At 33.4% G+C, this 24570-nt stretch overlaps 3 protein-coding genes across 5 annotated transcripts; 1 reads left to right on the top strand and 2 right to left on the bottom strand.

Moving 5' to 3' along the window:
* Positions 1–5147: 5147 nt before the first annotated feature.
* On the bottom strand, positions 5148–12179 carry LOC133689251 (cycloartenol-C-24-methyltransferase-like). Of its 2 annotated transcripts, XM_062109062.1 has the most exons (14): positions 12018–12179; positions 11809–11918; positions 9030–9096; positions 8227–8300; positions 8035–8119; positions 7885–7940; positions 7210–7264; positions 6991–7038; positions 6722–6805; positions 6478–6594; positions 6300–6383; positions 6080–6205; positions 5839–5936; positions 5148–5407 (listed from the first exon to the last, which is right to left on the bottom strand). In XM_062109062.1, exons 2-14 carry the CDS (start codon positions 11889–11891, stop codon positions 5344–5346), a joined length of 1041 nt encoding a protein of 346 aa, XP_061965046.1. In that variant the 5' UTR covers positions 11892–11918; positions 12018–12179; the 3' UTR covers positions 5148–5343. The 2 variants fall into 2 exon arrangements, with proteins under 2 accessions (XP_061965046.1, XP_061965039.1); XM_062109055.1 differs by having other exon boundaries at positions 11809–12179.
* Positions 12180–17452: 5273 nt separating this feature from the next.
* LOC133692407 (cytochrome b5 domain-containing protein RLF) lies at positions 17453–20779 on the top strand. Of its 2 annotated transcripts, none has more exons than XM_062113327.1 (6): positions 17453–17686; positions 17879–17965; positions 18090–18483; positions 19470–19559; positions 20096–20146; positions 20463–20779. In XM_062113327.1, the coding sequence occupies exons 2-6, from the start codon at positions 17933–17935 to the stop codon at positions 20537–20539; spliced, it is 645 nt and encodes a 214-aa protein (XP_061969311.1). In that variant the 5' UTR covers positions 17453–17686; positions 17879–17932; the 3' UTR covers positions 20540–20779. The 2 variants fall into 2 exon arrangements, with proteins under 2 accessions (XP_061969311.1, XP_061969302.1); XM_062113318.1 differs by having other exon boundaries at positions 17456–17686; positions 19470–19604.
* Positions 20780–21629: 850 nt separating this feature from the next.
* On the bottom strand, positions 21630–24295 carry LOC133676472 (protein TEEBE-like). The gene is made up of 3 exons (XM_062098140.1): positions 23954–24295; positions 22957–23454; positions 21630–22394 (listed from the first exon to the last, which is right to left on the bottom strand). The coding sequence occupies exons 1-3, from the start codon at positions 24030–24032 to the stop codon at positions 21874–21876; spliced, it is 1098 nt and encodes a 365-aa protein (XP_061954124.1). The 5' UTR covers positions 24033–24295; the 3' UTR covers positions 21630–21873.
* Positions 24296–24570: the final 275 nt, after the last annotated feature.

The raw sequence follows: 24570 nt of genomic DNA, 5'->3' as shown, positions 1-24570 counted from the left end.
AGGATATCTAATTTTACCTCCAAATACATTTTCATCAATTGAAAATGCAAAATTGATAGATCTTCGTATACCCGCAATAAATTCTGGACAAATATGGCCATCCCTATGATGGCGATACATTCATGATCAATCGTCTATATTAATCTAATTAACTAATTAAAACCAATAAAATTTTAGAATATTATGTAATATATTTCTCTTTCTCAATCTATAATTAAAACTTTATATAATAAATTATCAAAATGACTTCATTAATAACTATCTCATAAGTTATAAAAGGGAAAGATATGAAAACTTGCAATAAATAAAAAGAGAACAGCATTGGAATAATATATGAAATTGAAGTATAATTAAATAGTTGGGATTGTGTGAAAAGAGAAAAGATAATATGTTGTTTTAATTATCCTATGGATTAATGAAATTATGTAGGCTAAATAGCTAGTAATTAGGATACACCAAGCAACTGCTCTGTTTATTAATTCTCACCACCATCTTTTTTCTTCAGCTTTAGTAATATAAATTGTTCTATTGAAACAAAAATATATAATCATTTGTATTGTCAAGTAATATTGTAGAAATGAAGTTTTCATGCAAACACATGACACAACTATTTTTTAAACCAACTATTAAATATTTATTTGATCAATAATTTATTACTTAAGATCGTCACATTAAACAAAGAAATACTGACAAACTAAAATAAGATTATGCCTATCTAATATATGGTCGGTAAACTACACGACACATAAAATAACAGCTTCTCTTTCAAAGAAGTGCAGTATAAACAAAAAAAAAACACTTTGGAGAAAGATTACATCATTATTAGCAAACAGATGCCAAGATTCAATGACCATACAATTTTTCTATAAACCAAGTTATCTTCTAAAATTTATAAAAAGTTTTAAACTACATTGACAAACTTGAAGGACCCAATATGCACAACCAAAAAACTTGGCAAATCCAAATACAAATAAGTGATGTGATGTGATGGGTTCAGCAACCTGAAATTAAAAGAAAAAAATGAGCAAGAATAGTAGTGTTAAGAAATCAAAAAAGTAAATTAGCCTGTAATGAGGTTCGCATTGCAAGTTGCCAAAGGAAATAAAAAAAACAAGAGATTCTTGGAAATAAATGCACGTCCACATGGATATCCCTTGTGGTTAGTTACTGTCCAGCACATTATATTTGTCAACACATCACATATAATACCACTTCCACAATCATAAAATCATCACGAACGCTAATATCACAAACTTGCTCAATATACATAATAATCAACAAGTTTTGAACAACTTGGATACTTGCTACAATTTTGAGCAAAAAAGTAACATTTTCAAAACATAAAATCTGAGAAAGGTACACAAGTCAAAATCATTACCCTTCTATATTAATTGGACCATCTATTGAAGTCAAAGGCAACACATATCCACGATCATATAGAGGCATATAATTATTATGTAGTAAGAATTAAATCATTGTTATATTGTTTCCTTACTTGGTTCTCAATATAGAAGGACTACAAATAAGAAGTAACCAATCAAATGAAAAACTAGATGAAAAGCAAAGACGTGAAATTCTAAATTTTAACGTCTTTTAGTAAAGCTAAATGCAAATAAGAAAGGAATATTATTGCACTATAATGGTTAGGCCCTTAGCATTTGCTAGAATGAATAAAATGGACAGTCAAGAGTGCAAATTTTTTGGTCAAAATAGGATGGGATAGGTAAAAAAATTGATGATGAACATTTTCACTCTCTTTGCTCTGCTCTGTTTAGCACTACTAAACAAGAACAAATTCACTGGAGAGAGGTTGATGATGATGAAGATGAGTGAAAATGATGTAGTATGCAAAAAATTGTTAACCAACCAAACAACTTTCACAACACGCGAGTAAAATCCAAGATCTAACTTTTATTTACAGGTCTATCACAAGCTACCCATATTTCTCCTCTGAAAAACAACACACATACAACCAGCAAAACAAAAAAAACTAAAACCCTGGAAAAAGCCTCACTACCTAACCAAGCAATAATGGAATCGTCACAGAACCACGAAGATAAAGAACATTACATTAAGAATTAGAAACATTAGCATATAATGACAACCATATTTAACAAATAATTTGCAATAAATCGAAAAAACTATTCTTCTCGTCGATAAAATTAGTTAATAAAATAATATATATTCTCTCTAAATTACAAACACAATCTCTCAAATATGGATTTCTAATTATATCCATTATCTTTATTGCACCATATTTGTTCCTTACAAGATGAAATCCTTGGGAGCACAGATTCCCTAGAGAAGAAGTTAAGAAAATGATAGATGGTGTTTTTGGAAAAGGATGCCTTGGAAGCACATATTCATGGAGAAGAATTTAAGAAAGTGACAGAGATGGGGTTTTTGGAGAAGGAATAAAAAGTGACATATGGGTTAGGGTTCTTTTGGAGAATGAAAGGTTTTTCTCTTGAGATTGGTATTTGCCCGTGTGAAGGTTTTTTTTTTTTTTTTTTGCAAGGTATACATTTACCAATTAATTAGTAACACGTCATTATTATTTTTTTATATAAAATTCAAAATCTAATCTTTTCTTTTTATCAGCAACGGACTGTTCCATTGTAAATTTTGTGCAACCATATTAGCAATAGAAAATCCGTTGCTGATACTTAATATATTAATTTATTTTTTAGTAGCTGATTTTGCGTTGCTAAATCCGTTACTAATATTAAAAAAATTAATATATATGTAATATGTTACTAATCTGTTGCTAAATTTGCATCTAGATTATTCTGTTGCTAACATCCGATGCTAGTGACCCTCTTTTTTAGTAGTGAGAGAACATGCAATAAATATATAAAAGAACATTAAATCCCAACAATAAGATTGTTTGTTCTTATTTCGATATGTAATAAATGCTTTGTATGAGAAAATAGTGTTACATATATGTTGAGATTAGAGAAAATTATGAACCCCTTGGTGGTTTAAGAGTATTTACACCTCCTGAATCTTGTTATTTTGCTTGAATAAGGGGGTCAAAAAAACTAGAATTTTACATTTTACCTACAAAATATTTCATCAGTAGTTAGAATTTAATCGGCATGATTTTTACCAACGGGCTTATATATAGACAATTATTGTTCATCGAAAAAACTTTCCTCGATGATTCATGTTATGTCGGTCATTTCTTCAGTAGTGTAATCTCATATAGATTTATAATTTCCTTGAGACATTAAAAGTCAAAGTCCAAGATGACCACAATTGCTTCAACTTATTATTCAACGATTGAAGACAAACATCTATATTTCAACCCGGACTATTAGGACCGGGTATGTCCGTAGACAAAAACATGAAATCTGGCCTCATATACATTCCGGTGGCAAGTTGTAAATTGTGAGTATCACCAGCCAATAAGAATAAGAAGCAATAAATTACCCGAATGAATTGAATCTGTTTATACATAACATAAGACGTACATTCCTTGATTCCATTGAAAATTGAGAATGCACCTTATTAAAATATTTTCAGGCTTCATTGGATCGGTGCACCAAGACTCCATCCACTGCATTATATGAATGATATCATGTCTTGTGTTCAACAGTCTTTGGAGATATGAATAACCTTTACAGTATAGAAGTGATTGGAAGTATTTAAATTTTTTTATGTGCAACAAGAGTCATTCTCCTGCTATTTTTAGGTTTATAAAGAGCATGTCCACATATTCTACACTCGGTCAACTCTACATTTTCAAGGTAGTATAATATGCAAAAGTTTGGACATGTGTTAATTTTATGATATCTTAAGCTAAAGGGTTTCACCATGGATTTAGAAGTATAGAAGTTCTCTTTCAGCCTATTCCCTTTAGGTAAAAATTTTCTCGCTTATTCAATAATTTTGTCGTAATTGGCCTCACTCAACCCATAATCTAACTTGATGGTGAACACATATGCAATGACCGATAATTTACTATGATTTGTGCACTCATAACTTATATGAGTGCACTATTCCTTTCAGGTAAAATTCTTCTCGCTCATTCAATAATTTTGTCGTAATCGACCTCACTCAACCTATAATTTAACTTGATGGTGAACACATGTGGAATGACCAATAATTTACTATGATTAGTGCACTCATAACTTATATGAGTGCATTATTCTCTTCAGGTAAAATTATTCTCGCTCATTCAATAATTTTATCGTAATCGACTTCACTCAACCCATAATCTAACTTGATGGTGAACACATGTGCAATGACCGATAATTTACTATGATTAGTGCACTCATACCATAAGTTAGTTGGAGTCTTTCAAAAGATCAAAAAACTAGCCCCGTTTGCATTTGGTTCTTCATCTATGATTGGACATTCACTTGCATAACCATGATTCATTCACTTGCATAACTATGATTTATTCACATCGCATCCATAACCATATTCCTATAAGTATTACTATTGTCATTTACAACTCCATGCATGTTGCTAGAACTAGAAGTTGACTCAACCATCATTTCTATCATGGTCTCTGTGATACTTATTTTTAACAGAGATAGACACAAAAATAAAAGAAAATATTGTTCAACATAAACAAAAATATTCTTATCACTTTTAATTTTATCTTTCATCATTTATCTATGTATCTTCAAAGTTGATTTATAAAATAATTACTCATGCGTACCATTTTCCCTCTCAAAGGCAACTGAAAACTTCTTATTATTGTTGTTGCTAGTACCGAGAGAATTATTGATAGACTAAAATGAGAAATTTTTTTTAAAAAAATACATGGTTTGTCTGTAAAATTATTGATAAATTTATTAACAATAAATTTACTAACAGATCAAAATTGAATGATAACTATTTTTTTATGGAAGTTTTCTGTTGAAAAAATAATTACACATGAAATGTTAGTGTAAATACCGATAAAATTTTCTTTTGATAAAATTATTATATCTGGTGGTGGATGGAGCCTAAACCAGCAATTCAAAATTGAAGATGCAGCTTATAGGCGCTTCAATCTTGCCTTCAGATTTCACATCTTGCAGCACACGGCTTGGAGACCAGCAACATGATGCCATCAGAAGATTGGTAATAGAAATATAAAAAATGCCGTAATTTTTATGGTAAAATCTTGTCCGTTGGATTGGTAAAGATTGAAATGGAGCGGAAAGCTGACATAAATTATGAAGCAAAAATCAAGAGGTACAACACAAATCAACTCGGAGAAAACTGGACAGAGTTGAGAGAATCACAGAACAGCAGCGGCATAACATTGTCATGGTTAATTCTAAGATACACACTACCATCACGATTCCCAGGAAGATTGAAAACTGAAGCAGCAGAGCTTGCGCTCCATTACTGGCTGTCTGAATGTGGCTTCCGAGCCAAAAAGAAAAACAGTGGGGTGAAAATCTCCTTCCTGGAAGGCATAATATCAAAGTTCTGTCATTAACATGGTAGCAGAGGCACCAGGAAACCTCAAAATCATGAACTTAAAAAAAAATTATTTAAGAAAATTTTATCGGGCATTTTAAAATCCTGAGATTCTCTTGCTCATATCCTACCCACAAGCAACCTGGGACCATAAAACTACGATTAGGAATCCGTCTCTACTATTTGTCAAGATAAGAAAAATTCAAGGCGGACGCATCCCACCCATTGGTCGATCTGCCCTTGTTACAAGCTGTCCTAAACTAAAATAGAAGGATGCGATAAAGCGACAAAGGGTTTCTGTCTGTGGCTCAAAATGGTCTTGTATGGTGATCAATTTGGTAAAATACACGAGCACTATATGGGTTTAAATAATGGTCCAGAAAGGAAGTTAGCTTGATAACAGAAATTAATACTCACCTTCCACCTTCAACCAATCCCTGTGCTGCCTTCTCAAGAAAATCTTGAACCCTTTGACTTCCTTTGGGTGCAACTCCTAAATATTCTAGGGCTTTGACCTGCAAAGGTGATTTACCAGTTAACCATTCATGAGGGCTACAATAATCAGAAATATTCCACGCATTCGCATGCAAGTGGAGTGCCTAACAATAAGGTGATAACGGTATCGCGAACCAAACAGAATGGACCAACATTTACTTACCATATTTCTTGTAAAGAATCTCCCGACAGCTGTTAAACGGAAGCTATTCAGTGAGAAGTGAGTTGTGTCCAAAGGCAGGTACCATGGCATAGGTGAGCCCATTGCAAGATCTTTTGACCATATGACCTTCAAAGGCAGAATAATAACGACCATTTATCATGATCAAATGTTTCAGATGTCAGTTATGAAAAAGAGAGAGAGATGGAGATTGTTCGCTGACCTCAAAACCAGCTTTCTTTAGAGCATCAATGCATTGCCCAGTCGACCTTATGTCTGGAAGGCCATCACCAATCTCTATTTCTGACTGCACCAATTAAGATATGTTAAATTCATGATCATGAAGATCGAAATCACTAACAGAAAACAGGAGGCCTTTTTAGGCAGCTAAAATATCCAACCTTGATTTTTTGATGTTCTTGGTTATGTGGATTGAAAGCATCAGTCATGCACCACTCATATGCAGCAAAACATTGTCCTGGCTTCAATACCCTGTAAATCTCACTGTAGCATCCATACTGTTCAGAAAATACAGAATGTTACGAAGATCAGAGAGAGAGAGATGGCTATTTATATAGATAATATACTTAGCTGTGATGCAAAATCATCAGATAATATAAGTTGAGAGTTTTTCTAGGAACATACTGCATCTGGTGCATGGCATGTAGCTTCAATTGCATAAACAGCGTCAAAACTGTTATCAGGGAATGGCATTTTCATGAAATCAGCCTGCATTATCAGCAAACAACTAAAATTATGCGTCGCCACAAAAAATAAAAATCATATCCTGCAACTCTTACATCACATGTAAATGTTGAAACTTTAAACCAAGTACAGCAAATTGACAATACAAGAAGATGAACAAAAGTGCTTAATTGATAGGAACTTGAAGTTATATCAAGAACAGAATCAACCTTCACAAAATCACATGTCCTGTCAACTCCTGCAATGCGATTGAGTTCCTGCAGAGTAATATAGGCGGTAAGCTTTAAAGCCATTTTGAAAACTTCATGGCTAACAAATCAAAAGTGAGAAAAACGGAAATCAAATAAAGTCAATCAATCTCAGATAATCCATCAAATACAAGCACACAATTCTTTTAACTGACATGGATGAAAAGGATAGTCATGCACCTTTCCCCTTGATATCTGATACTCGTTGTTGTTCAACCCTGTTACTGATGTTGAGCTGCAGCACATCACCACAAATTACGATATGCCCAAAGCACTCTCATGTATGGGAATTTAATGAAAAAAACGTGAACTTATTTGTCACAACCAAGAAGAACAGTAAGATTCCATCCAACTATTAGTGGTGGTGCTGCTTCCAGATAAGGCCAACCTTTGCATGATCCATGTTGCAAATACTACCAAAGGACTACAAACATTTCTTATTGTAATGACAGAGCAAAGTAGGATACCAATCCAACTACTGGATCTACCACTTCTTGAAATACCACCAAATCACTAGAAAAAATATGTCATAACAAGAAACAGAGTAGGATGCCTGTCCAACAAATATTAGTTTCCTTGCTTCCAGCTAAGACAGACCATTTGTATGGTTTACGTCGAATGAATAAGAAGCTAGCAGGCAGTAGCAGCCATCTATCATCCTAACATTTTTTGAACTAATATAAAAGGCAGTATTGATAAGAACTTAATATCATATAGGATTCAACAATAACTATAAAACAAATTCCAATATGATGCAAGAACTATGATGAAAGTCAGCATGCAGGTTAGAATAACTTAAATTTGCACCCTATTTCTTGCTGACATTATCAGGGAAAGGAAACTTCTGCCACTCACCTGAATCGCGCAATTTCTCTAAGAGGTCCACCAATTCCACATCCTACATCCAAAACCTATTTTAAGAAAAAAAGAGGTCAGGCCAATGCATCAACATTATTAAATAAAGGAGATCGTTGGTTTCGCAATATTCTGTAGAAGAGGTTAAACCTTCTGTCCAGGTTTCAGGCCAAGTTGCAAAGCAAGAAAGTGCTCATGTCGCTTGATGCTCTCACGGAGAGACTCCCCTTTGAATCTGAAACAAGAAATGTTTCGTTTTTTATCAGCCTTATAAGCAGCGGTAGCAGCACAAAGTATGCCTGCAGAACTTCAATATAAAATGTAGAAGACAGTAAAAGGTACCTGGGTGCAAAATGGAAAGACTCCCCCCAGCCAAACTCATAAAAACTGGTAACAAGATCATAATATTTATTTACCTGAAATCCAAATGTGATGAGTCAATAGGTATAGGTTAAATAATACTGTTTGGATCAGCAATTAGTTGGCATCCAAAAGAAAATAATCAGGTTATTCATATTTCAGCAAAAGATTTCAATTCTTCATATTCAAATAGAAACATTACAAAAAATAATCGTGCTGATACGCATGTTAGCGTATCTAGCTAACTGATTTTAGTTAGGAGAATCTAACTTTATGACCAATAAACTTGAAAACAAAGACATTATTCATCCTTGCTAAAGTTACATGGAAAAACTTCCATGGATGTTTCCAAAATATTGTTTCAAGAAATCTTTTTCATAGATCAGGTACTCTTTAAAATCTAACTGTTTGGTTTCAAGTACACTCATTTATATTGAGTAGTAACTCATTAGAGGAATAACAAGAAACTTAGCTTCTCTGAGATATATGTGCTATGAAATGAAATGGACTCTGCATGCAGTATGATGTTGATGTTTTTATGAATCAATAGAAAGTTCCAAGCATTATTCAATCAATTGGCACTTTCTCTACAGCAGTGAAAATGTATTGAAAAGGAAAATACTATAGTTCAAAATATGCACCCCTCTATGACTACCAATACGCAAGACGAAGCAAAAAAGTCTTCCGAAGCTAAACATAACAACAAGGAAACTGAGAGCAGATTATTGGCAGGAAATACATGAGGTCAATCATAAGAAGAAGTTAGCAACTTGATCTTCTCTTACCATGTCAGAGTAATTGGCTTTTCTGTCTTCCTCGGCACCTCCATAATAAACATGATACTTTTCATACCTGGATTATCAACACAAGATTTTTATCACAATTTTTTTCAGTATGATCCAAGAAAATTTAATGATTGGAAAACCTAAAAGTTTACACATGCCAAGGAAGAATTTCTAGGAAGGTTTTATAACACTCACAGCAAGATCATTCATGTAAATAAGCAGATCGATCATGTTATTCTGACACACCATTCCACACATTTCACTGATTCAATTATATTTGGAATTTTATTTACACTATATTGGATGGTTTCAATACTAGATTATACCAGCACCAAACTCAAAATTAGACCGAGTCTTTACCATAGGACCATGCCTTCTATAGTAGGTCAGCAAAAATAATTGAAAAAAGGATCACGTACATGCAAATTTGAAATTCTATTCTTGCACAAAGGAGTGAGTCCAGGGATTTTTCATTTTTCCTTTATTTTTCAGGTTCTTACTGCGAATTTTCCTAGAAAACAGGCCCTATCAATCGCCTACACAATCTAGAAACATTTTTGTGTTTCTTTTTTATCCCACTTCCAGGTACAACAACTAGAAGTCAGTGTTCACCTTTAAATAATTATAATAAGTACATAAAAACATGTAGTTTTTCGGATTTACTAAAAAGAATCAATAAAATAACACACAAAAAATATTTAAATGAATAGCACAGTTTAGAAAGTCGCAAATAATATTTGTGATTCGCTAGTCGTAACTGTCATTCATGAATCTCTTAAATTGCAAAATTGTTGAACACAATATTCAACAAAGAAAAAGATGAGAGGGAAAAAAGAAAGAAAGAAAGAGATCCTAGAGACACACCAAAACTCCGACGACGACACCGCCAGCACCGTTGAAAATATCTCAGCAAGATGAAATAAACGATATCAAGAAAGGTCATTAACGGTGATCGGATTGGACCACATAAGCTGCCCCAAGGCAAGTGATCTTCGACACTTTTGGACGACTCGTGTGGCCTACTTCGTTCATTGTCTGTAACCTTCTTTGGTATCGTTAAATTTATCTTGTCGAGATCTTTCTAACGGTACTGGTGATGTCTTCATCAAAACTTCGATGTACTTATAGAGTTATTTTATTTTTTTTACTTTTCTCTCTCCTATTTCTTCACAAATTACAAGGAGGAGAAACGAGAGAGAGAAAACAAAAAAAATAAAATAAAATAACATTAGAGGCACACTGAAACTTTGATAATGACAACATCGGATCGTTGAAAAAATCTCGACAAGATGAATCCAACAACACCAAAAAAGATCACAAACAGTGAATGAAGTGGGTCATACGAGTCGCCTAAAGTTATCGAGACTCACTTACCTTTGGGCCTCTCATGTGACCACTTTGATTACCTTTGGTAACCTTTTTTGGTATCGTTGGATTTATCTCGTCAAGATCTTTCCAACGGTATTAGTGCTATTATCATCAAAGTTTCAATGTGACTCTGAGGTTTTTCTTTTTTCTTTTATTTTTTTCTTTTCTTTTTATTATTGAATTTTATGTCCAGTAATTTTATAATTTGAGAGAGTCGCATATAACACTTACAACTTGTGAATCACATATATCATCTATGTTATTTCTCTAAATATTTTTTTGAATTATTGACGCAGCAAGAAAATTAACAGAGAGATCCTCACATTCACCTTTAAAAGTTTATCTAGAATCCACCAGAAAATGAGAAAAAGTCTCAAAACTGTATTGAATATTTGAAATACAAAAGGTGCCTCTAAGGCAACGTTTACATTGTCTATTTATTCTACTTGTAATATCCATGATTAATTATACCTATTGAATGCTATTTAAATCTTAGCGTACAATACTCATGACCTTTTCGTTTTTATTAGACACCTATCAATTTGTGCTTTAAATTTACTGCCAAGCGTTCTACATCAATTATATTATTTTATAAAAAAAAATAACCATGCCAGAATAAAAAATAAAAAAAAACTTAGAACTCTAAACAGCCAGGAACACACTAAAGACGCGAGGGAAAACCCAATCATGGTTTCCTTTGACAAACACCATGTATATTGTATTCGTGATTGAAACTTGAAACGATAATTGTCTGTTTCGGGTCCCAGGTGGTGGTGATACACGACACCAAGAAAGCGGTGAAGAATATTTTTTAAAGTATTTTTATTTTAAATATATTAAAATAATATTTTTTATTTTTTAAAATTTATTTTTATATTTTTTATTTGAAAAAAAAAATTATTACTATCAACATCTACCACTTATGATTTCTGCACTCAAGAGAAATAAATGGTCGATATATAAGATTTAAGAAAGTGGGACCATGCACGATTTTTCTTATGAAACCAGGCCGAAGCTCTGTAGTTAATGGTGTCACGAAACCTTGTGCAAGTCACAACCCCCGCCTTCCAAAGTCAAATATTCCTCTAATAATTCTCAATATTACAAAAGAAAAAAAGAGTTATCACAACGAGATCTAATAATCAAGCTAAAGAGACTGGACTTAAAACTTGAAATAAAGAGATAAAAAAAGAGACATTCTACGAAGAGAAAAAATGCATTTATCGAAATTTCTATACAACAAATCAAAACGTACAGTTTTGAACAACCAAAGTCTTCAAAATCGTTGTAGAGATACAGAGACAGGAAACAGAAAACTTCAACAGAGAAGAAAAATCTAAAAGAGCAAAATCCATTCATGTGAGAAAGAGGAGGTGGATTAAATCATGCATGCTAGGAGAAGGAAGAATACTTTTCAACGGAGGAGAGAACATCGCTTTTATCGATCTTTCCACCGAGACCGGAAGCGAGATCCAATGCACCAGCTTTCGACATTTCTCTTAGATTCCACCAAACAGAGATCTGAGACAAAAAAAAACAGTGGAAACGGAAACGGATTCTAGTTTTTTCGATGGAAATGCAAAATATTGTGATTGAGTGTGAGTGAGTCTGGAAAATTACATCGAAAGTTGAGATCGGGGGATGAGCCTTTTTTAATTTGTTCAGAGGGAGGCCTGAAGGGGAGAGAGGGGGGAAGTGGAAGCTTATTTTGCTAAAAGTAGGATTTATATAGAGGGAGAGGTTTAGAGACTGGTGGCTAATTTGAGGAGAGGGAGTACACAAGTGGCTAATTATTACTTAGCCTTCGCATTAAATTCATGCGCACCGCACGTACAAACGCAATCGTGTTTTGAAATGGGATATTATAGGATGTTTTAAAGTTGTTTTTGTTTATAAGTATAATAAAATAATAATTTTTAATATCAGTATATTAAAATAAAAAACAATTAAAATTTTGAATTTTTATGAAATACCATTTAAAATACAATCTCAAATAACCCGTAAGGTTAATTTGGTAAGTGTCAGCTGTTTTGACTAATTAAAACTAGAGGTTAAGGAATTGGTGATAATATTTTTAATAGATTGTGTTTTCTGTTTATAAATTTGATCTTTAGAGGAAGCTCATCCACAAATGTTTGTTTGGTGTGATGAGATGTTTCTTGATTTTTCGTGTGGAGCAAAATAAGTATTGTTACACCCTATGATGATGCCATGAATTGTGATTTTTTAGAATTACTACCGTGCCGTTATTTTTAGCATTTAGATAAATTATTTCTCCAAAAATAAAAGTATAGAATTTGGAGAAACTCGTGATTTCCATTTTTCACAAATATAAATATAAATCAAATTAAATGCTGTTTGGAGTGCAAATTCAATCCACATCTAGGTATAGGGGTGATTATTTTCGATTTGATTTGATTTTTATCAAAAAAAGTAACCAAACTTAAATTTAAAAAAAAAAACCGAAACCGGTTCAAACCGACCGGTTTCGGTTTGGTTTGGTTTTTTAAGACAAAACCCGATTCAAACCGGTTAGGCTCGGTTTTTCCAAGTTGACTCGGTTTTGGCTCGGTTTTTTTCGGTATAGGTTCGGTTCGGTTTTTTGCTCATAAAACCAAAACAGAATTGAACCGGTCAATTTTTTAAAAATTTTAATCAGTTTAATTGATTTTTTTTACGGTTCGCTTTTTTTAATATTTTTAATTTAGTTAATTTTTTAGTTTTTTTCTCGTGTTTGTTTTAGTACCGGTATGAACACACGGTTAAAATTAATGGGAGGAAATGTCATTTTATAGAGGTCACGCCTCTAGTATTTTTAATTTCTTGTATTTCTAAAGCTGAGGATGATGCAGCATGTTGTTGTTATTAATTAACAAAGACTAAAAAAAACTGGGAGGCTGCCGATGCTTGAACCTCCTAAGAGTTTTTAACTTTTCAAACCTTTTTTTCTTTTAATTGCTACTTTTTATAGTTTAATTGTATCAGATTAGATTTTAAATATAGTATAAATACAAAATTAAAAGATAGAGGATTGAGATATAAAATACACAAAAAAAATACCAGACTCATCTTAAAAAACAATTGGTTGATGGAATTCCAACAACAACGAAAATCAAGTTTAGTGTCAACAAGTTTTATTTGACGAAAAAAATTTGATGGTAATAATTTTTCTCTATAAACATACTTTAAAAAAAATCAAATTTCTTTTATATTTTTAAATTCGGTTAATCTTGTTTTTCTTAGATGATTTTAGGCTATTTTGATGTTGGTAAGTGATTCAAGAAGGCTTTGTTGTGTTTATTATATGTTTTTTTATGAGAAAGTTGAAAAATAAATTTTAACTTAGAAAACCCTACCTTGCAATTCTTGACCACTATAGTGGTGGTTGGATTCCGAGCTGTATAGTAGATAGTGACGAGTTATCATTTTTTTAAAAAAAAAAATGAACGGCGCACTATTTGCTCCTTATAAAAGAAGAAAAATTAGCTTTGGAATGCGGGCCTGACGCAGGATTACACAACTAATTTATTTTTAGGCCCTGATATTTTTTATATATATATTCAAATAAAATTAGTCCAATTTACAAAATATTACGCGAAGTAAACTAGCGGCACCTATTTACATTTAGGCTCTAGCTAGCTTCTCAAATTAGAATGAGCAGTGAGAGTTTTCAAATATTATTGTCGAGTAATGTGGCATGTTGATCGGAAAATGTTTACAAAATCATAGTCGGTAAATCTACAGGGATTTAAGATCATAGCCGGTGCTTACCTTCTCTGTTATACATCATTTAGTAAGAACTTGTGAGCGTACCTTGGCGTTAATTTTTACAAGTAGTAGCAAAAAGTTTTGTCGTCAAATATATTTTCTTGAATTAAAATAAAAGAAGGTCTTGAATTTAATTACTAGCGTTTTGTCCACACCGATGGATAGTTAGAGACTTTACAATTTAGCAGCAGCCGTACGGAGTGAGAAAACAGAAAAGTCTTGGCGGAAGAAAAAAACTGAAGGAGACACCAAGAAAGACAGCAGCACTGATAAAATCGTTTTTATTGTTTGACAACAAGACGATTCCCTGTTCCTGCCAGCCACCGCTGCACGTCGTGTATCGTACAGCACGTGCATTTCGATCCATGTCAGAGGAGATGGACTGAAAGCGGATGTTTTTTCAAAAACAAATGAGCACTTTTTTTTAATTGGTAAATAAGCGGAGAGAAAAAAAAATCAGAGACACGATACAATCGATATCATCAATTAATCTACCGACACCGAGAAAGCCATCAATCGTGCTTGGAATATTCCGTCTAGATATAACAAACGGCTCACTTTAGTCTCGGATAATTACGTGGGTTTGTTTTAGAGGTGGAGGTTGAGTTTTGTGCGTGAAATTCAATAAAAAATAAATAAAATTAACTTTTGTAATTGAGTTTTGTGTATAATTGAAATATAACCAACCTTAATCTTAACCACAAAAACTACAACAAACATCTTTTAAGAGCGTGTTTGGCAGTGTGGTTGCTGGTGCTTTTCAAATAACTTTTCATGCCAAAATACATGTCAATTATGTTTTTTTATTTTTTAAAAATTATTTTTGACATCAGCACATCAAAATGATTCAAAACGTACAAACCATATTAAATTTTAACAAAAAAAAAATTTAAATTTTTTAGAAACATAGCCGCAGCTGCGTTTCCAAACACGTCTTAAATGTGGCTAGCTTTATTTTCATTTTCTAGATGTTATTAGATTTATCATTTTATAAAAAAATTATGTTGATTTATAATCTTTAAAAAAAAATGCTAATAAGAAAAATACCGCTGAAAGCGATGCAGTTTGGTCACCTGATCCTAAACCTAAACCAATATAATTGAAGGATACTAAAATCATGGTTGGACTTGTAAGTCCGGCGCCGGACCGTATGATCTAGCCCAACAATTCTATTTTGGAAGCAGGCTTTTGCTAGGCTTTGGCCCGGTTACTTTATTACAGGACGACAACCTATCGAGGTTTTGGTCCAACATATCCATGGTCAACTGAGCCCAAACCAAGCTGTCATATATTCACAGAATGTCGTAACGATGCAAAGTTGCACGCTACGTAAAGGCATAAAGTGCTGAAATTAAATTTCTAAACCCCACCTGTATTTTATTTATAGGTTTTTTAATAATTTTTTTTATCCCAATATCATGCTCTGGTAATGAATTAATAGAGTAAACTCGAGTTAACTTGTATTTTTTTTTAATATTTTTTTTAAATTAATTCTTTTAATTATATGATTTAATATTAGATTATTAGATCTTGAGATTTGTTTTTTTTTTATTATTATTCGGGGGTATTCTAGTATTATATTCTAGGTCATGTATTAATCAAGTTAACTTGAGTTGACTCGGGTTATCATAACTTCAACATATATTTCTATGTTAGAAAAATTTAACTTGACTTGAAGTGTATAACAATTTCTTATTTACTGTGTTTTCTTGATTACCATAAAATTCATGCTCAAATTATTAAAAAGGAATTTGTGTTTTTCAAGTTCTAAGCAAATTCATGCTCAAATTATTAAAAATACTCTAGAACTTCTCAAAAGGTGATATTTATGTTCTGTTGCATTAAGAATGTCATTCTCATTATGAGCATATTTATTGATAATTGATTGGTAAAAAGAAAGAAAGATATCTCAAAGATTTTAAATGACTAATTGCCAATTTTTCATCTTATTTATCACTACTTCCCTGTCGAATAAATTATTCTGATGACGATACATTGCCGAGAGCAAATTGTACCGTGTAAAACACTGTAAACACATTCTTATGGGAACTGTTTACTGGAATAGTAAAATGATGATTTTGCTCTAAAAATCACTTTCTAACTAACCATTTTACAGCACCCCCATTAGTTTTAAGGACACAATAGTTAAAGCGGTCCGATTGTTTTTGAAAAATGGTATTACTATTTTATTAAATAGATTTAGCCATTTTGATACCCTTTTCAATACTGGAAAAATGGTATTTTCGGCCATAAATCTTTTTTCTTTCTTCTTTATAACTCATTTTCTTTTCTTTTTCTTATTTCATGTTATTTTAGCGTAATTTCTATTATATTATTATTTTTAATTTCCCAAAGTTTAATTATTGTTTTTTTACATTTCAAAATATTTTAACCGGAATTTATACCCCGCGCATGGGCCTTTATCTTTTTTTTCCAGGTTAATGGGGTTGGTGATGTGTCGGTCACCCCGATTCAACTAAAAAGATAGACGACGTGTTGTCTGAAATCTTTAGATTTTGACTACTGTGGTGGTCGAAAAAATAAAAATGCTATATTTTCTAAAAACAAAACTCACTTTGACCAAAAACACCTTAAAAACCTTGTTAAACCAACATATAACCTCTAAAAACACACACACACACACAAAAATCACCTTAAAACCTAAAAACAACTCGAAACTAAAAATCTTTTTAAGTTCAGATATGTTTTTAGGCATTTTCAAGGTTAAAAAAATATCTAATTTGAACTCCTCTTATCATATGAAACCATTTAATATTTAAATCAATTGTTCTAGTGCCCAGAATCATCATAACAATAACTTTTTCTCTTTAGACCAGAATTTGACGAGCCTCTCTCTCATCCCACTAAAAAAAATTAAAAAATAATAAAAATAAAATTTGACATTTAAATTAACATTTTTAAAATTAAAAGGACTAATCATCTAATAGTTAAAGAAAATAGAGATTAAAATGTACTTTTCAATCAAATTTAAAAACCACCATCAATTTTACTCTTGTTTTTTACTTTAATTTCCTGTCTTTTAATTTAATTTTTTTCCTTAAAAAAACATGTAATTTAGTGTTAATTTGAATTTAAAAAAGTTTAATTGTGCAAGGAAAATTCACTGCTCTAATCTTTATGAGAGAATAAATAGTTATAATAGCCGAATTGTTTTCCCTAACATGAATTATTTTATGTTAATAAATTAACTCTAATCTATTTTAAATGCAGCACAAAAGGAAAATCTAGTCGATACTTCGACGACGCAATTCGTCGGTAGGAAAGCTTAAAAGGAAAGGAAAGCACAAAACTCAATTCAAAACTACGTGGCATGTTTTAACTGGCCACTTGACCGAATCGGTGAAAAACAGACCACAAAACCGAAAAAAACGAATAAACCCTCTTCCCTCGAGCTTTTGACTGCTGGAAACAGATAAAGAGGAATGAATTGATCTTCTCAACAACCATCTCTACCTTTAAAACAGCAGGGTTTTACACCAGTTCACCGGCTTTTTCCAATTGTAAGTATTTCATTTGGTTTCTGATTATTTTGAATTCTTTTTTCTGCGTTTTTTATGTTGTTGTTGCTGTTTAGATATACCTAAACAATTAAAAAAGGCGTCAAATTCAGCTAAATTAGTTCATTTATCGCTTCTTTTATATCTATAAACGATTGAAGAACTGTAGCTGATCATTGTTGTACGACTTGCCAGGAAATCTATCTTGCTTGAGGTATTTTTTTAAAAAAAAATTAAATTTAGCGTGAAATGGATAATGACAATGATTTCACCTTTTGCCAGGTATTTACATTTGCACTGATTTCCTTATTTTGTTTAATTAATTATTTAATTACAGCTACCCTTTGTTTTTCATGAAATAATTTCGACTACCCGGAGTCCTTGTAATTTATGTTCATGAAATTAGGTGGGATTGCCTGTTGATAAAAATGGACTCGAGGCGGAGAATCTTGCATCGGATATTGGGGGCATAATTATTAAAGATGGATTTTCCAACGGCACTAATAGTAGTCAGGGTGGTCGTGTTGTGTGGAGAGATAGCTTGCCTAGTGATACTGATTCCAAGAACGAGAGAACCGTTGGTTCTCTGTCTTTTAATGTTATTGATGCATCGGCTCGGGGAGAGTCAAGTGGAGTTCCTAGACAAGTGGCATCTGGAATTGCTGGAACTTCAGCTAAGAATTTTGATGAAAAGAAAGTTTCTGCTAGGAAGCCTGTGGCTCGAAGTAAGGTTCCGTTTGAGAAAGGTTATAGCCAAATGGATTGGCTTAAACTCACTCGAACTCATCCTGATCTTGCAGGTATAAAATTGCAAATTTGTTGTCAATGTGTTTCTTTAGTCTTTCTATGTATCTTCAGGTTTTAATGTGGAATTCTTAACAGTGACTTAACATATAGTCTGGATTTTTTTTTACTTGTCGCATCATTGCTATTTTCCATCTTTAAAGCCTTTGTATTGAGTTTTCCTCAAAGGATTTGTTAATATCCCTGTTGTAGCTCATCGTGTAAGCATCAATTGAGAAGCATGCTCGCACCTTGAGATTCTTCTCCTTGTAATATAAGCAAGTGTGGTCTTAACATGATTCCACGCTAACTTTGCAAACATGCATTCATGGCAAAATATGTTTTAGTTGATACAAATTAACTGAACTGGTATAGTTATTGGGGGATGTATCACAATCATGATCGAAATCCACTTTGAGTTTGAACACCTTCACATGAAAATATGAGCATTTGCTGTAAATGTATGTTGTGGATCTTTCTGTTTCAACAAGGCTTTAAAACATTTGTCATCTGCATCTGTACTTGCATGGTTATGTGTGCAAAACAATGATACTTGCACATCATATCTCAACATATTTTGAAGGCATTTGATGGTCAAATTTACATTCATGAGCTGTTTGATTGTAGAAAAATGTCATTATGGAAGGCGCCTTATGTCTAGTTACATTAGTATATTGTTTGTGGTGGAAGTGTGGGTGTCTATATAGTTTTTCTTTTCCTTCTTCATTTTCCTTTTAGGAAGGAGTTGTCTACATAGCTAAGTTTTAACTAGTAGGCATTTGAAGATCATTCTTTTTGAAAGTTTTAATATATTTCCAAATCATGCCCCTTACTTTTCCGCCTTCCCTCTTGTTGCGCTTTAGTGACAACAAGATTTGCTATTGTGAAGTGCTTCGCTCTGTGAACTAATCAAAATAACATCTGATTGTTTTTTAATTTCACCTATGTGACAACTGGAATGCTATTCAGCTTTCACTTCATGATTTATAAATTGTGTTTCCAGGATTGAAGGGACAGTCCAACAAGAGGCTTATTTCCATGGATGAAGTTAAACAACACCAAACAGAAGGATCCATGTGGACTGTTTTAAAAGGTCGTGTCTACAATTTGTCTCCATACCTCAAGTTTCATCCAGGAGGTGTGCGCATTATCTTATGTCCACACATAAAATATTTTGTGATTTTAGTTTTGCGTACCTTAATTAAAATTGAATGACTTCATTACTGTTGCTTCTTACAATATCTCCAATATGTATATGATTTACATGTATTAGACTATCAATTGTTTGAATTAGACATTTACAATCGCATGCACAAGCACATATCATGGACACGCAGATCACGATGATTAGTTAATCATGCCTGAAGCACCATAAGGTGCTCTTCCTCTATTGGTCTATCTATTATGCAGCACCAGCCTGTTTCACCTTTCAATTGCATAACGATCTGCATATAATCTGCAAAAGTTTGCCTCCCATGCCATAACTAAAATAGTAAAATACAGCTTAGTTATGGAGGCTTTTTTCATTTAAAGAGCCACTGCCATATGGTGTCTGTGCTGCTGTCCATTTGTTAGAGTTTCATATTCTCATTATTTGCTATGATTATTTGACAAACTCCCTTTTTTCAGGTGCTGATATACTGATGAAGGCAGTAGGAAAAGACTGTACATCTTTATTCAGTATCCTTTTATGGATTCTTTTTCTTGGCGAGTTTTAGAGGGTGTGACCAAAGATGAATTTGTGCATTATTTTTTCTTTGAAGCTATTATTTAAACTGGATGACCCAACATTGAGTTATCTTCTATTTCACCATTGATCTCGCTAACCTATCAGTTTAGTTTAAGCTGCATGTCTATCTTAATTAAGAAGCTGTACTTCGTGATTTTGCTTTCAAGGGTAAAAAAGGGAACAGATTTCCAATGCATGGACAAGATTTCTGTTTTTAAACTGTTAAGATTTGCTGCACAAATTGCAATCCTCAACTCTTTATTGCAGACAAATACCATGCCTGGGTTAATGCTGAATTCTTGCTGGAGAAGTGCCTTGTGGGCACTTTGGATGTAGGTCAGTGAAGACAGCTTACCTTAGCCATTTTGACGTGATGATCTTGTGAAGCAAAGTTAAATCTGTAATTTTCCTATTGAAACTTTGTAAGCTTATCATGGCAGTTATGTCCTAACATTTTTTGGATAGGGGTAATAACACTATCCCGGTTGGCTGACAGGGTTCCTTGTATTTGTTACGTGCAAGATTGTCATCCGCAACATAAATGTATTCACATTATTGATATGATAAATAATTATGTTCACACACTTCTCTGTGAAATTACTTTCAATGCTGTTGGGATGGTGATATAGAACGCATTTTCCTCCTTTCCTCCTTTTCTCTTTTTTTTTTTTTTTTGTTCTATTTTGGGTTATGGACGGTCCTGGATAACAGGGTTAATGATGAATACTGAATGTAACAAACGAATGGAGTGCTGCTGCTGATTTTTTTGGGCTTTTTGGTCCCTTCTGTTTTCGAGAGAAAGAGAGAGTCAGATGAACCATGGAACCAAGTTTTTCTTCAAGCCCAATATCGGTCCATCCTGAAGTTTGTAGCTCTCGATTCATCAAAACACTTGTACATGTAATTGACCATGTTGAGGCCCACACACCATATCATTATTTTATTTTGAACCTCAAGCCGACGGGTTTATTGATAATCATGCTATTTATTATTTTGGAGGGTGTGTTTGGAAACGTGATATAAAATTTATTTTTTTGTTTAAAATAATTTTTTTATATATTTTTAAATCGTTTTGATATACTAATGTCAAAAATAATTTTTAAAAATTAAAAAATTTTTATTTTAATACATTTTTAAACAAAAAAATATTTTAAACTATCATTGCTACCCGTAATAGACATGTTTAAGATTGCGTCTAAATAGTTGTGGTCTAAAAAACAATTATTTAAAATTAAATGTTCTATATTTTTAAATTATTTTGATACAATAATATCAAAAATAAATTCAAAATAAATAATACTTTAAAAATCAACCCATAAGTTTGCCTGTAATCCTGGAGGTTTGTTGTGATCCATATTGATGGACTGGTGACGCGGTCATAGCCCCAAGCAAGTCTTTTTTGGAATTTTGAAGCTGTGATCATACACACTGGAGTAAATAAAGTTAAGTTGTTGCCATTACATGTCCTAGAAAGAAACCACATATAGTTTCTACTACCCTCTTATCCATAAGGCTCTCCTGCCGACACCACGTGAAGACAACAGCATTGATCATACAATAAAAGACCACATGCCCTTAGCTTAGATACAAAAGCGAAGCATGTGCCTCAACAGATGATGTGACTTGTCTGTAAAAACCCACAAAGGTGCAGTCTGCTCTACCAGAGTAGAGATAACATCTAAGCGATAGGGAATACCCTAACTTCATCGAGTATAGGACCACAGAGGGATCCGAAGTCATCAATCCTAGTATGGTAGTATGAACTGTAAAACGTAATTCTTGTCCGAGCTGTAGCGGCTTTGAACTTGAAACTTACGGTCTTGAATTCACCCTTTCCCTTGGATTCGAATGGAACTTTGAAGGTATCCTTAGCAGCGAATGCCTCGACCATCATTGATCCATGGCAACCATTTCTTGCGTCCCCGATGGTGAATGTGAGACCGTAGACTTTGTCGGGAATTGTTCTGAGGATTTGGGCAATTGCACTTTCTCTTCCTGCAACAAGCTCGACAGCAGCGAGCCCAAAGGGAACGTTGAAGTGCTTTTTGTCAATGAACTTCACAGCTTTAAGTGATTCGATCATCCAGCCGGGAAGTGGAGATGTGAGATCTTCTTGTCTTGGAGGGAGGAGGACACCACTGGATGTGTTTACTAACCGATGAGGACCCTCCTCAAAGCCATGATTCTTTACAAGGTTATCTACAAGATATCATTTACAACCATCGATGAGACCAGGGAAGCTATAATCAGACTCGTATATAAGCAGATGCAGGCGAATTTTGAAAATTTTACATGTTTTAATTATCAACTACACACACAGATATGTTGGTCATCAATTGCAACCATTCACAAAGAGAATAGGGAGGTGTTTAGAACTTTATATGGATCAACAGTACTGCTTCTCGAACCGAATGTATCCACCGAATGTATCCTGTGTTTGACAAAATTGTCAAAGGGATAGTATCTCAGATCAGATGCTATCTTCAAAAACCAACCAGATAACAGAGCAAGAAAAATCTCGGATCCAATAAACAATGTCTGTGGAAAGCTATCAATTGTAAATCGTTGAAACTTGAAGATCCAAGACAATATCTACAAATGCAACAGCCTTGACATACAATCCCACGGAAACAAGTGATTCAGAGAATGAACTAGCAAAACTAAATCAGATAAGAAATCAAAAAAATGAAACTAAAGCAACCGGCCAGCAAAATCTCCATACCAAAAACAGGACATTATAATACTAATTAGTTTTCATTACCTCTTGTGGGCATTGGTGGAAAGAGCTCCTTGATAGCAACTGCATCAATGAGTGGTCCACAGGCAGGGTCCTCTTGGACTCCAGTATTGCGAAATGACACTTTAACAACAGTGGCATTGAGTTTAAATCCCCAAGCATAAGTGTCTCCGCCATTGCTACTATACAGTGTCTGTAAGGGCAGGTCCCCAAACACGGTCCCAACTGAGACTCTCAACACCTCATCTTGGGCACAAGTTCTTGATGCACCAAATGTGAGGGCATATAGAGAGCCTGCTTTTATCGTTATTGTTTGAGAAATTGATGCCTCATTGCCTAGCCTTACTGCATGGACACCGTGAGCCACATTAAAGTACATGCCACCAGGTTGTGGCCCAGCAGAGATGTACTCTACGAATCCATTGATTTCCCAGCTGGGAAGCGCATATTTGCCTTTAAGGACTGTTTTCTTGATCGCACCAGGTTTTGGTTTCTCTTCGAAGTTGCCATTTTTCAGAAAGCCTGAAGAAAGAGATCAAACCGAGTCAAAATGAGACTGAAATTAGTACTCAGCAAAGAAACGTGCTAGAGAATGTAGAGAACCAAATCTAAATCTCTCTTTCTTTGTTGGCCACTCTAAACCTAAAATTAATCTACCTTTCATTTTTGGAAATCTTTGAAAACGGAAATAAAACTGTAATTAGCAAGCAAAGATGACAGGGAGAAGTAAGATACTGCAACGAACATTAAACCCCTGAAAGAAGGTTGAATAAGCATGAAGCATAAAGATTCGGCCTTGTAATTTAACAAATTAAACAAGGCATTAACTGCCAAGAACCCAGAATACAATGTCAATTTTGCACTATAAGCACGTATTATACACGCAAAAAGTGAGAACAAAGCACAAAACTCCCCAACTCAAATGAGCACACTGTGACTATTATGTTAAATCTTCCTTGTCTAAGACAATTGAATGGGGTCAGAACATTAAACAGTGAAATTAGCACTTAGCTAGCATTACCTTCCATGTAAGTAGCAGCTAAAGCAGAGGTAGTGAAGAGCAAGAATGATGTAAGCAAAAGTGATATCCCAACGGCCATTTTCACAAAAGAAATGAACACAAGCTACGCTTTGTGTTCTGAAGGAGAGAGGTAAAGTGTTTTTGATATGGGAGAGGAAAAGTGATAGGAAATGCTTATATTTATAGCGTGAAGAGGACAAAGTTGAGGGAGCTGGGTGAACATGTGCAGTATGAGAAAAGGCCGATAAAGGTTAGCAGAAGATCTGATACATTTTGTCTCCGTCTCTGATCTCTCAAAGCCGCACTTTTCTCCACATTCCATGGCACCGGCGTTTGTGTAATTTCAGCCATTTCTCTTAATTTTCCGTTCGTGGGGTCCATTGGTTTAGCATGTGACTTGTTTAAGGCTTTAAGCTAACCAAAATTCTCCACGAAGCAAGGAAGCATCTCTTGATATAAAAACTCGTTGGGAAATTTGTCAAAGTTTTGAATTTTTTTTATTTAAAATTAATTTTGTTTGGTAATTTTAAATTATTTTAATGTACTTTATATATTAATGTTAAATATAAATTTTAAAAAATAAAAAAAAAATATTATTTTAATATATTTATGAATAA

This window comes from Populus nigra, chromosome 1 (assembly GCF_951802175.1).
Source record: "Populus nigra chromosome 1, ddPopNigr1.1, whole genome shotgun sequence".
Lineage (NCBI taxonomy): Eukaryota > Viridiplantae > Streptophyta > Magnoliopsida > Malpighiales > Salicaceae > Populus > Populus nigra.
The sequence above is the reverse complement of the archived record's forward strand: the minus strand, read 5'-3'. Positions and strand labels throughout refer to the sequence as shown.

Excerpts from the sequence above, each read along its gene's own strand:
- LOC133676472 (XM_062098140.1), bottom strand. The coding sequence starts at position 24,032 with ATGGCCGTTGGGATATCACTTTTGCTTACATCATTCTTGCTCTTCACT. Across the intron at positions 23,455-23,953 it reads AGCTGCTACTTACATGGAAG|GCTTTCTGAAAAATGGCAAC; the intron begins GTAATGCTAGCT and ends CTCTTTCTTCAG. Across the intron at positions 22,395-22,956 it reads TCCACCAATGCCCACAAGAG|ATAACCTTGTAAAGAATCAT; the intron begins GTAATGAAAACT and ends GATATCTTGTAG.
- LOC133689251 (XM_062109055.1), bottom strand. The coding sequence starts at position 11,891 with ATGTCGAAAGCTGGTGCATTGGATCTCGCTTCCGGTCTCGGTGGAAAG. Across the intron at positions 8,120-8,226 it reads TCTTTCCATTTTGCACCCAG|ATTCAAAGGGGAGTCTCTCC; the intron begins GTACCTTTTACT and ends TTCTTGTTTCAG. Across the intron at positions 7,265-7,884 it reads AGAGAAATTGCGCGATTCAG|CTCAACATCAGTAACAGGGT; the intron begins GTGAGTGGCAGA and ends GATGTGCTGCAG.
- LOC133692407 (XM_062113318.1), top strand. The coding sequence starts at position 17,933 with ATGGATAATGACAATGATTTCACCTTTTGCCAG. Across the intron at positions 18,484-19,469 it reads AACTCATCCTGATCTTGCAG|GATTGAAGGGACAGTCCAAC; the intron begins GTATAAAATTGC and ends TTGTGTTTCCAG. Across the intron at positions 19,605-20,095 it reads CCTCAAGTTTCATCCAGGAG|GTGCTGATATACTGATGAAG; the intron begins GTGTGCGCATTA and ends CCCTTTTTTCAG.